At 38.4% G+C, this 13871-nt stretch overlaps 1 protein-coding gene across 1 annotated transcript; it reads right to left on the bottom strand.

Moving 5' to 3' along the window:
• Positions 1–4699: 4699 nt before the first annotated feature.
• LOC307148852 (uncharacterized protein) lies at positions 4700–13226 on the bottom strand (the record flags this gene model as incomplete). The annotated part of the gene is made up of 9 exons (XM_079854746.1): positions 4700–4884; positions 6962–7072; positions 8263–8362; positions 8460–8558; positions 8653–8708; positions 11200–11517; positions 11600–11911; positions 11996–12406; positions 13205–13226. 9 exons carry the CDS (start codon positions 13224–13226, stop codon positions 4700–4702), a joined length of 1614 nt encoding a protein of 537 aa, XP_079710872.1.
• Between the last annotated feature and the right edge of the window lie 645 nt (positions 13227–13871).

The raw sequence follows: 13871 nt of genomic DNA on the forward strand, positions 1-13871 counted from the left end.
AGTAAACTACTAGTTTCGTAGTTTATACTGCAAGTATACTTGTAAGTTTTCTTTAAGTGAACATAACATTATACTTATAGTTTACTATTTATATATTATTTTTGCACTTAAAAATATACCTTTAACTGTACTTTAATTTTAAAAACATTTTATTAGCTTCATGCATCCTTTTTTAATCAACACTTGAATGACAGTAAGTTTCATAAAGAAAGGCAACATTTTAAACAAAAAAGTAGAATTAGAGTAAATTGCTATACACTACCAGTGGACTAGCCTACACAAAAATTCAGATATGCAGAATTAGAAACATATCTGTTTTATATCAATATTCTAATCAATATTTTCAAACAATGTAAGTTTCATAAGACTGTATATGAAAAACTATGTAAAAAAAAAAGTATATTTAATTGACTAAATCAAAAGAGTTAACACAACTACAAGACAAGTATACTTTGAATTCTTAATTATTCTTTTAAGTATATCTGGATCAAAAGATTGAGTTCAAGTACAGGCCAAATATACCTGGGCCCGTATTCATAAAGAATCTTAATGCAATGAGTAGCTCCTAGTGACAAAATTCTAAGAAAATTCTTAGAAATGTGGGCGTTTACTCTTAAAATTAAAGAAAAAATCCCAGTAAAGAAAAAAATAATTCAGAAAGCATCTTAACCCTTAAAAGAGGTCTTAAGGTCAAAATTGTAAGGAGTACGGACGAGGACTTTTCAGAGGCTGAAGAGTTTCTTTAGCAGAGGAGATTTGTAATTTCAAAGTGAAGGCTTAGAATAGACCCTATACTTAAAATCACTCTTTTTTTCCTTTTTGGACAACCAGCCAATCACAGTCTTCAAAAGATTGTGTCATACATAGCAACGGGGTCAGCCCCGCCTCCTCACTAAGATGAAAGTTTTTGTCTTTTCCTTGCTCAGAGTTGCTCTCAGATTGGCCCCAAATCGCTCTTAAGCTAAGACTCCTATGTAAAAGTTTTTAAGCTAAATTAAAGGACAAGTTCGGTATTTTACACTTAAAGCCCTGTTTTCAGATTGTTTCTGATGAAATAGAATGGTTAAGATTGAAATTTGGACACATGCTGCTGCCCAGTTTAAGCCCTGTGCTCTCGTGTGTACGTTGACGTGTCATATTTGAATATTCATAATTTTCAGACGTCACAGTTACGTCACGTGCAGTTGCGCACGCATTGTGGTGGTAGAAAAAAATAGTGTAAGAAGTGAAGAAAAACGGGGAAAATACATGGAATAAGAGGAAAATGTCTTGTGCCTTTGGATATCAGAATCAGAATGCAAAAAAAATAAAAAATAAAAATTATTTTATGGAATATTTAATGGCGTTTACGGTTGAAAGCCATTAAACGGACAGACTGATGAAACCGGCGATGATTAGTCTACTATTAAAGCATGAATTTGATGTACACCATAGGTCTACAATATATTCACATATGCAGTTCATAGGGGACTTAATGTATTAGCCCTACAGTTACAGCATGACATCATTTTTAAATCTATACATCTTATAATATTTGTTGTTTTCTGTCTTCCGTTTTGTATTTCCACAGCATGAAGGTAAGATCTTACAGATTTATTAATGAACCGCTCGTTTTAAAATCTTCCCGGTCTACTGATATTTGTTAAGACATCCGCTTCAAACTTAACAATGCTCATGATAAACTTTAGTTAACTCTACAATAAGTAAATCCACTTCAGCAGATAATTACTCTTCGACAGCGATGCCATAGAAATATACAGAGATATCGCAAAAACGGAAGTTCAAAGACTAAATTATAAAGATGTCTGCTCGCTTGTTTCTCTGGTCACAAGGTCTGTATAATTTTTTTCTCCCAATTCTGACTTTATATTTTGCAATTGAGAGTTTATATCTGTCAATTCCTTCTCTGAATTTTGAGATATAAACTCGAAAATAATGTTTTTAATCTTTTATTACGTGGCTTCCTTAGAGTGCTACTGCAGAACTGTTTTTTTTTCTGCCACAAGGAAAGATCCGCCCACAAAACACGTCACCGTTGTTTCCAAACACCCAGATGTCTATGAGACAGAGTCAGACACAGATGCAAATACGGCTCATTATTAACTCTTTCTTTACTGAGGAGATTTACATGTTTTCATAACAGAATAAATGTGTATGCCTACTGTAAATGTATTAGTGCTACAGAAAAATAAATAAAAAGCAAGTAGATATTTTACAATGCACACTTATTTATGACTGCAGTTTCACTTCCCTCAACAAATGTTTCAGATGACCGGACTAAACCCTTTTGGAGGAAGAGCTGGGATATGTTATAAACATATTTTAATTGTTCATAGATTAAACATTTTTCATATATCAGTGTATTTCATTTATATGTTTTATGGAGTGGGAAGTCTGTGTCTATTGTTGTTAACCCTCTGGGGACCACAAACGCGCCCGCGCGTTTTGCTCGTTTTTTTTTTTTAGCAATGAAAATAAACACTAAATGCTCTGTTAATTTTGATCTTTCATTTTCGTGTAATACATCAATCGATCCTGTTCAGTGTCTATTTTTTTTCTGTATACTCACAATAAAAATAAAGTGTTTTGCTTTTTGACAAATAAAGAAAAATTAACATGATGCGATTTCTGCCTTCTCTCTGTCAGTAAACTCCCATTTGAAACGCGTTCGAAAATGATCTATAACTCCGCGAAAATTCAGTCAAACAGGCAAACAGACCCACGGGCATAAAGCTTGAGATCGCATCTTTTAAATGAAGTAATTTATATAAAAAACAAATATTCTCAGCTTCTGTAATCTGTATAAAAAGAGAGCTACTCCAGTCGACCTCATTACGAGATGATTCAAAGTAATGTGACCACTCCCCGGAGAGCGCGTGCTATTCAAACGCAAATTCTGAGAACTATTTCAGAGCTGTGAAACGTCCACATCAGCTGTAAACAAAGCGCGTCGCGACTCCTCGCGAGTGAGACATTATAGCCTACCTTATGGAGAAAAGATTCTTCAGAACAGTGCTGATGAGGAGCAATATCTCCTGATATGAGGAGCAGATCCCGCTGAGGAGTGAGGTAGGCTGTTTTCTTTTCTCACGTGTGGAATAACGTTATGGAATAACGTTAGTGTAGGCCTATGTAAACCGCAAAAAGATGAATCCCATTTCTATAATATGACTCGCCTTTCTGTGAGATGAATATTTGTAAAGACTGTTTAGCCTAAATATGAATCGCGCGTCTGTGTGTAAAATAATAAACTGCTTTGCTATAGCCTACTGAGATGAGTAAAAATCGACTGGAATATGTTGAAATAAAATGTATTTGTATAAGCAACGTATTAAACTGCAAATTAGCATTTATATGCCCTAATATTTCATAAAAACAACATTACAGTCAGGCGAAGTATGAAAGACAACATTTTGTTGACTAGACTAGGGTACAGTTTTTAGGCTACTGTAGAATATACCGCCACATCAAAAAAGCTTTTGTTTAGCAATTTCTGCTCATATCTAACGTTATATATATATAATATAAAAAATAGTATATATACTATTTTTGTCAAAAATAAAGTCATAGACTAAGATGTTAGATGTTCCAATGTTGGCTATATTCAAACTAATGAATACATATGATAAAATGTAGGCCTATAATCTTTTTTTTTTTTTTTTTTTACAAAGAAAGAGTACACTTGAAATATTGTTGAAATTGTAATTATTGTTGTAATTGTAACATTTTTAATAAAGTAGCACAACATATTTACAAGAGAGATGTAAGCGAAATCTTAAATGGTCAATATAAGTCTTCTTCTAAATACATATTTTGTCCTTGCATTGTGGCTCAGTCAGTGTCACACCTGAATGAATGGGCATTAGGCAGAGTCATTATGCAGAGTGGGTGGGACAAACTACTCCTCCTCCACGCCCCCCTCGCATAATGGCTTTCCAAGCAAAACCTGTTTTACACCATTTAAATCAATGTATTTTTTTTTGTGAACGATAAAGCAAGACTATTTTCACATAATTTTGAAGCTAGAACTCAAAGGGACAACATCCATTAGTCAAAAGTCTTGTGGACACATATTTAATATGTGTTTTGTGGTCTTAATTCAGCAACTTTCATTTTTATTTTTTCCAATAACCACGCATAAACATTATTCTCTTAAAAATACAAACATCTACATACAAGTTGCTCGCATATTATGGTAGCCCTGTTTGTGCTATATAGAGTGAATTTACACCTTAGCCATTAACATGTTTATAAATAACTGAAAAAACCACAAATGTCAAGGCATGTCAGAACATCTCAAGGGCCCCAAAAACACCTTGGTCCCCAGAGGGTTAAAGAGGCACCAAGAGCTGCATTTAAAATACACATCTTTGCATCTGGAGTGGAAACTTTACATTTCGTTTTGTGTCACTTCAGGTTTGTATTTCCTGTTTTTATCACACATAAACTGAGATGAACTGAGACAAACTCTTTATGCACATCAATCAACATCTGACACATTTTGAATGTGTGAAAGAAGCAACATGTTCGGCAGTGGAAACTTTAAAGTGTCTCATGATTTAACAGACTGAATGACCCTGGTCAATAAGACATTATGCTAAACTATGGATTATAAGGAGAATTTTATCAACTAACTGTAAACATAAGCAAATACTGGTCTGGTGTAATGTGTGCTGATCTGTGATCTGTTATAAGTGAGTTAGTTGAGTCTCATGCGGTGATTGACCGTGGCGTAATCAGAGTAAAGCTCGTTCTTACTGACAGTGACTGAAGCTTCACTGAGAGACTCTTCATGCTTCTGGAAACTGACAGATGTGTACAGGAGCTCATCAGAGGGGATTGTGGGTAGTTCATCATGACTCTTAATCTGAGCTGATCCAGGATCTGTGAGAGAATCACATGAATCAGATCAACATCAAGTGTTAAACTGGAGATGAACAGCAGCATCTGAGACAGAAACTCATTGAGATTTTACTGTTGCAGATTGAAGCAGCTCAGAGAAACTCAAATAACTAATTATTCATTTGTATCAACAGAATAAAATAAATGAACAGAATAAATGATCAAACCTCGTCTCTAGTGTCTTAATTTGCACACAGTCAGAGTGAATCCACCAATCAGCAGCAGAATCACACACACACAAATAATGATGATCATGGAGAAACCTGAAAATAAAACACAAAGGCACTAAAGAGAAATCAAGAGAAACACAAATAACTGAATATCTACACAAATATTCAAATTTATTAAAATATCTTTCAGCACTTTTCTATGTAACGTAAATGTCTGTTTTAACATTTATGGGTTGTAAATACATTTTAAACAAGTGTGAGTAAAAACATTATAAAATATAGCAGCAATTACCAGGATTCAAGCACTTTAAGGCCTTTAAGCACATGCATAAAAAGGTATTTTGTTTTCTTTAGCAATCCTGTAACCACCTATCATGGAAAGCATTTACAGCCAATATAGGCAATTTACTGAAGAAATACGTCATTTTTAAAGGGTTTGAACAGGTATACCGCCACCTAAGAGTGGTATAAGTTTGCATAAATGTAAAAGTGTGCATGCTTCTTTATCTCTTAAGTCGCATCATGTGCTCACCTAATGACACAAAGTTCTGAGCTTTCATTTAGGAAGTATAGACATTTTGGTAGACTTGGCCATGCCCATTATCTGCATGAACCTGCTATGGTTGAGTGGAAAAAACTTAGGACAAGTTCACAAAAGTAGATTTCTGAAATAATCTCCAATATTTAACGAACAATTCGATTGATAGTGGCCAGGGGCGGACTGGGACCAAAAAGTGGCCCTGGACTTTCTGGCCCACAGCAGCCCACCACATCCCACATCATATCACATTAACACATTAATGTGCAGAATAATTTTTAACACCACTTATAGCATAAAAATATAACACAATACAAAAATAAATGCTATTTAAACATTTATTGTAAGTAACAACATATATTAGGTCATATTTCTAAAACAAAGGGAAACAAACAGAAGAACATTAAGACACACAACATTATTAATATAAAACTATCAAGACAGAATATCAGCTAGTCAGGGGGAACTAGAGCCGTCTCTTCGCACCAAATGTATAATATGTTAATTTGAAGCATTTCACAGCAGCTACCTCTAATGCTTTTTTTAACGCGTAACTTTTCAGCTCCACCTTTTCTTTTCTTCTCCTTTTCATCCATGGACAATTATAATAATTATATAAATTATTATAAAATAATTATCTGCTTAGAGAAATTTGATGTAACGGATCAATCTCTCTCTCTCAGTTTAAGCCTGGAACACACCAAGCCGACGGTCGGCTGTCCGGCAGTTTTTGTGCGTCGGCCGACTAAGTTTCCTCAGTGTGTTCTGCACCGTTGTCTGAAATTGGTCCTCGTCGGCTTTTTTTCAGCCGATTCAACATGTTGAATCGGCGTCGCACCTTCGGTGAAAGAGGGAACTCTGATTGGCTGCTCAGCTTAGTGAACGAGTCAGTGCACGATAATAATAGCAAAACAGCGAGCAAAGAAGTCAAAACGGTACAGATAGAAGGCTGTTATAATGTCACGTCATCTTACCTGAGTGTTCCTTGGCGAATATTTCAATATTAATGTCACGGGTGACAGAATGCTTGGAAAAGCGGAACCTTTTTTTTCATGTTCCCCGAGGGGATTATTTTGGTGTAGCGCCTCACTCCGGTTCCGGGTGTAGCGGAGGCATTGTCTAACCTAATTACCGCTGATGCACGGCAGGTGTGAGAGAGAGAGGAGCGGCGTTTGCACAGGCTTTTCATTTCACAAGAGCAGGATAAAAGAGCCGTTCAGGGGAGAAGAAGGGAGTCGGTCGAGACAGTGGCTGGTGGTGCAGTTGCTGGTCGATGTTCAATTGATCAGTCGTTCGGCTGGGTCTCTGTCGTCGTGTCTTGGGGTAGAAGATCTCCTGTTAGGGCGCTTACATTGGACGCTGTAATCCTGGAAATTCGTGTAAGTGAAGAACTGCCATTGGAGTCTGTTGTTTGGAGCTGTTTGTGGAACACTACTGGATTGAACTGCTGCTTGGATCTGTGCTGGAAGAGGAAGAGAGAAAGATAAGTGAATTAATTACATCATTGAATCCAATGTAAAGCTTGAAGAAAAGATTGTGAATGTGAAATTTACTATTGAGGAGGACATATGTTTCAGATATACTGGAGAAGAACTGAGAGTTGAATATTCCTATTGAAATGCATGGATGAAGCGAGGCTTCTGATCAGCCCTACTGTGTGAGTGATTTGCAGTTGTTTGCCTTACCTGATGCACGCCGAATTAATGCTGTGGATTTGTGGTGAACACGAGTGCTGTGTGCTATGCTGAGAAAAGTCTCCCAACGCCTGCTTTCATTTTTGTGAAATGATCTACTTGTCTCCATCTAAATTCCAGAACGATACAACTGAACTGGTGAAGTAATGCTTTGTATTATCCTCTCTTCCACTGAGTATTTTCGTGAAGTAATTCCTCATTGAAGGCTCCTGTTGACTCTCTCTCTCTCTCTCTCTCTCTCTCTCTCTCTCTCTCTGAAATTACAAGTCTCGTGAAGAACCGTATGACGGTGGAAAAGTTCGAACCATTATACTTACTGACTGAGCTCTGAAGAGGTACAACATCGCTGGTAAAGCTGCCTATTGAGTCTCTCGTGAATGTCTGAGGAAAGTGTTTGATGCTGAGAGAAGAAACATTACCTGTTACTTACCGTCTGAGTCCTGCAGATGTGCAGCAATGCTGTGAAAGAATCTGCTGTTGAGAGAAGAAACATACCCTGTTACTTACCGTCTGAGTCCTGCAGATGTGCAGCAATGCTGTGAAAGAATCTGCTGTTGAGAGAAGAAACATACCCTGTTACTTACCGTCTGAGTCCTGCAGATGTGCAGCAACGCTGTGAAGTAAGTTTTAAAGTCACAATTTCCCTTTTATGTCCTGATAAGAGAATCTGCTGTTGGGCGAAGAAACATTACCTGTTACTTACCGTCTGAGTCCTGCAGATGTGCAGCAACGCTGTGAAGTGAGTTTTAAAGTCACAATTTCCCTTTCATGTCCTGATAAGAGAATCTGCTGTGGAGAGAAGGAACATTACCTGTTACTTACCGTCTGAGTCCTGCAGATGTGCAGCAACGCTGTGAAATGTGCAGCAACGCTGTGGAGTAAGCATTTAGAGTCACTGTTCCACCATTGTGCCCGACGACGTATCTGATACGGAGAGAATACATCACCTGTTACTTACCATCTGAATCCTGCAGATGTGCAGCAACGCTGTGGAGTAAGCCTTCCCAGCCACTATCACACCATTGTGTCCCGAAGACAGTGAAGAATCGATCCAGCGGCTACTCCGGTCAAATAGCCCTAGAAGAAAAGAGTTGCTTATTCTTTCCTCAAGTTGATTGTTATCCAATAAAGATTGTTACTTTTGAACTCAATTACTTGCCTCTTCCTTTGTCCATCTGTTGCGTGCCTGTGGTGTCGGCTCCTCACGGTGGTGTCTGGAGTCAGGGGCGGCTGGTCATCCGAGTCCGCCCCGGCCTGCACCGGTGACATTAACATGAGTGGAGTGGAATAAAGAAAGTGTTTAGCAGGATTGATATTCAAAACGGTAAGCACGCACTGCTTTGTTTACGGTTTTTGTATCCGCAGCCTGCAGCGTCAGTTTCCCTTTTTGATTGATGAATATATCTGCAGAAATAGACAGTTGTCTCATTCGCACGCAGGCGCAGAACGCGCATTCTAGCTGACAGTCGGTTGTAGTTCTCTCGTTGTGTTCAAGTGCAGCATTTTTCCCCGCGACAACACAGTCGGCTTTCATCAGCAGCGCTAGTTCATCGGCCTCGGCTTGGTGTGTTGGGGGCGTGTTGCAAGATATGCGATACGGAGATACGGAGTAGACCAAACTAATTAACAGGGAAGGAGGGCAATACACTCACAAAACACTTGTCTGCCACGCTCGCGCGATCTACTCACTGATCCATTTGTGTAGAAAATAAATGTAATGATTTCCATTTTTTATTTTCATTTTCATTTTTTCGTTCCAATCAGCTTCCTATAACCTTGTCTGATAGCTGCCCAAACCTCATTGGCTGACAACGGACGCATTTTCAGAGATACGCAAATATCCTCATTCACAATCACAGCACTTGGACAAGTCAATCAGACTGATGGTTGCATAGATATTGCCATTTTCTGGGGGGGGTTTCAGATCATTTTATGATGCCACCAAGTGTCCAGTCGCTGCATCCTTTTTCAAATGACCACAAACTGAGCCCATATTTGGGTGTACTGAATTTGGTTAAATTATCTCATTCTGTGCAACAGTTAAAGCCTTTTTTAATAAAAGTGTCCATGCCCACTTTGAATGTTTTGGCATCCCGTCATGTACAAATCAAATCTGATATATGGTACATTTGATCGCCATAGAGCTATTGGGTTACTATGATTCCAGTGATATTAGAGACTTGAGTCTGCGACTAACGGTTTAGGAGTTATGAGCAATTTTGTACTTTTGGTCACTGTAATGCTACCGTATTTGGGGTGAGTCTCTGAGACATTGTAGACTGGGTGTGTACTAGCATCCCTCTATGACTTACGTTTGTTCTGCCCAATCACTTTTAGAACAGAAAGCTGATTTGTGAAAATCCTAACAATTACAACAAGGTTTCAACGCTACGCTTCCCTAAACACCCCACACACTCAGCCACTTGTCCTGTTTTTGTAAACACTGTTACAAAGACCACAAACTCACATAAAAAGTCAAGATGCCCAAATAATGGAAACACTGATCAACATAATGGTGACCAAACATTTTCAGCAAACCATCATCATCTAAAGCTCTGTTAATTCTCCATAAGAACTTTTGTAGACGTCTGACAGAACTCAATCTGGTTAGTAATAAGTGAAGCTGGTAATGCTGTTTGTGGAGTTGTTAATCCTCCTCTGCTGAGATCTTCACAGATTTAATGTCTTCTTTTCTCTTCAGTTGATTTAATCTAAGACTGTGTCTGAAGTCAGTTGTAGTTCTTGTGTTTCTCTTTCCTTCAGTGATTCTTGTTAACAGCAGGTGTTCATCACTAATGCTCAATCATCACTTAATTAATCACTTAATTATCTCATTAACTTTAACACTGATTCTTACTTTAACACTCTGTAGAGTGGGACCATATGTGCTCTGAGCAGTGTTGATTTAAAGGGGGGGTGAAATGCTATTTCATGCATACTGAGTTTTTTACACTGGTAAAGAGTTGGATTCCCATGCTAAACATGGACAAAGTTTCAAAAACTAAGTTGTACGTTTGAAGGAGTATTTTTGTTCCAAAAATACTCCTTCCGGTTTGTCACAAGTTTCGGAAAGTTTTTTTCGAGTATGGCTCTGTCTTACGTAAGATAGGGCGGAATTTCCTTATATGGGTCCTAAGGGCACTTCTCCGGTAAGATCGCGGCCGCGCGCGCACTCGTAGACCAGAGCAAGAGAGTGAAAGCAGTTCGCCATCAAAGCGCCCTGCCCGGCTTTTGGGAAGTCAATGTCACCAAAGAAGTGTGTTTTTGGTTGCCAGGACAAGACAACCCTGCACAGATTCCCAAAGAACCCAGCGTTAAGGAACCCGTGGATGGAGTTTGTTTTCCTGAGCATAAACGGAGTTGTGTAGCTGTTTGTTCCCTGCATTTCGACGATGATTGTTTTATAAACAAAGCCCAGATCGTCTAATGCTTAAGGATCGAGCAGTCACAATGATAAAGGTTCGCGGTCGTGCGTTGGAACCGGACGGTGAGTAACTGTTGAACAAATAATGTCTCTGTGTGTTGTCACTAGCTCGGTGCGTTAGCACAGCTAAGCTTCGCCCACATGGCCCGCCCCCAGCCGCTCGGTTTTTTCCGGAAAGACTCGGTACACCCTATCTTTCTTTGATTAATATAATAAAACAAAAGACTTTTTGGAGATATGAAGGATGCAATATTACTCTATAGGTACTCAAGATTAACAGGAGATTGAGTGAAAATGAGCATTTCACCCCCCCTTTAACTCTGGGGATTTTGCTGTGTTACTAGTAGCGAAACAGTAGTTTGTTAATCTCTGCATACTTACACATAACTACATTCTACTTTATATGCCTCTGTTGAGTTTCATGTGTCTCAGCCATAGTTTCACATATTCAGATGTATAAACCTTCCTCACCCTCGTTCATGATGACGATCAGATGAGTGTAAAGATAATTCACGTCTCTCTCTAATGTCACTGCACACCAGTATTTCCCAGCATCCTCTGCTGTCAGTCCAGTGATGGTCCCAGTGAAGACACTTGCAGTGACGTCATCATTCAGAGTCAATCTGTCAGTCTTGGTCTCTTTCTCTTCTCTCACAGTCTCATTGAGAGTATTTCTATCTCTAGTGGAGCACTTCCCCTTACAGAGAGACTTTGACTTTGATTTATAGATTGAATCATAAGGGCAGAAGATCTCAGCAGATTCTCCTTCACGTCTCACTACTGGAGCCACTGCAAACAAACACAGACATTTAACACACATGATTCTGAATATACTGTATTTACTACAATGAAATCATCTGAATTCACTCACTGAAGAGGTCGAGCTGAATTTTGGTGGTCAGGGAGATGAAAGTCAAATGTGTGTCTCTGGTTTCTGCTCCACACCAGTAAACTCCAGCATCTCTCACGCTCACATTACTGATGCTCACTGTAAAAACTCTCTCTTCATTTCTCTCAGATGAAGGACTCATTTCTGTCACTGCAGATGTGCTGATGTTCTGACAGATGTGATCATCATTCTCTTTGCAGAAATGAACTTCATGTTCCTCTGGGATCTGACAGGTGATGTTGACTTCTTCACCAAGATGAGCAGATTTAGACTCCATCTTTGGAAATTTTCCATCTATAAATATATATATATATAATACAATTATATAAAAATCAGAACAAATACTGGATATGAGATAAAGTATTTCCAGTTCCTCACCGTCTCTGACGTCCAGCTGAAGTTCAGTGAAGCTCTCAGTATAGTGAGACACATTCACTCCACATCTGTATGTTCCTGCATCTGCAGCTTTCAGCTCTCTAAAAAACACCATCAAGACTCCTGCTCTGGTGTCGTCATATAAAGAAACATCTCCATTCTCCATCCATTCATCCTGAACTCCTGGATTCTTCCTCTCTGAACATCCATCTGATTCTTTACAGATGTATTTTGGCTTGGTTTTGTGTTGAGGATGTTCACACTTGATCATCATACGACCTCCTGAGTGACCAGTCGATCTAGACACGCCCACTTTATACTTATCAATAATATGTAGATGAACAGTATTAATAATGGAGTAACTGTACGGGTGACTGTAGTCCAAAACTCCACATAAATAAACTCCTCCATCATCTGGAGTCACAGTAGAAATTCTCACAGTCATGAGTTTATGTGAGATGTTATTTCTGTCATCAGAGATGCTGAATCTTTCTTTCTGAGTCCAGGTGTCAGTAGTGAAGATCATCTCATCAATGATACCATTTCCTGTTTTGAATAAGATCTTTCTAGCATCCCTTTGATTCCATGAATATGTACAGATGAAAGCAGTAGTTTCCCCAGTCTTTACCATCTCCGTCTTTGACTCTCCACAACACAAATCTGTCAACATTCAAGGTTTTGTTTGTGAACTAGGAAAACTACATACAAATATGACGAAGAAAAAACATTGAAAAATGTATCTGACTAGTTTGCTCTACTCACCCATAATGTGTAAATGAACAGTATTAATAATGAAGTAACTGTACGAGTGCCTCTTGATCCAAACTCCACATAAATAAACTCCTCCATCATCTGGAGTCACATCAGAAATTCTCACACTGAAGAGGTTTTTATGTCTGTCATCAGAAACACTGAATCTTTCGGTCTTCTTCGAGGTGCTGTAAATCGTTTTAATAGAGTCTTTTCCTTCTTTGAATATGATCTTGGGATCATTAATATGATTCTGTGAATATTCACAGCTGAAGGTTGCAGTTTCTCCACTTTTCAACATCAATTTCTTTGACACATTACAACATGAATCTGTAATTCACATAAAAAAATATTCTACACACAAACACACACACACACGTATCTATGTACAGTATATGTATATATTAGGCTTTGAAATTATCATTACTTTTTCTACGCAAACTTTGATCTTAAATGACTGACCTTCTTTCACAGTCAAAGTCATATCGATAAACCATTTGCCATGAACACCAATCCGGTAAGTTCCAGCATCTTGTGTGATCAGATCTCTAATGTAGATCATGAGGTTTCCATAATTATTGCAAAATAAAGTAAATCTTCCGTCATTAATCCATAGATCATGGTTTCTATAATTTATTATTGTTGTACTCTGTTGCTTTCTCATGTATGTTGGGTTATCTTTGTGCCAAGGAATCCCAGAATCAACAAGAAGACTTCCTCCAGAATATCCAGTGACACTGACACGTCTCACTGCACCTGTCAATCAGATTGATACTGTGATCAGAAACCTCATGAACAGAAAACAGCATCATTACTGCAGTGATGAAAGAGAAAAGCTCTGACCTGAGATCAGGGAGAAAGTGAAGAAGATGAGGAGGATCTTCATTGTGAGTTGAGTTCAGTCTTCTTTATGCTGAATGTTCTCTGTGTGAATCTCTCTGTCTCTACATCTGTCTGCTTTAGTTCCTTCCTCTTTCTTCAGCTCTTTATCAGTAATGATCAGCTTTACTGGCTCCTCCCACCATCAGCACTGACTGAATATTACATTAATCACACTGAAAGAGCGCCACCTAGTGGAGGATACAGTGTCTGATACTGAGAGCTCATACAGGCTTCATCTTCTCTATAG

Source organism: Squalius cephalus (assembly GCF_949319135.1).
Source record: "Squalius cephalus genome assembly, chromosome: 2".
Classification (NCBI taxonomy): Eukaryota; Metazoa; Chordata; class Actinopteri; order Cypriniformes; family Leuciscidae; genus Squalius; species Squalius cephalus.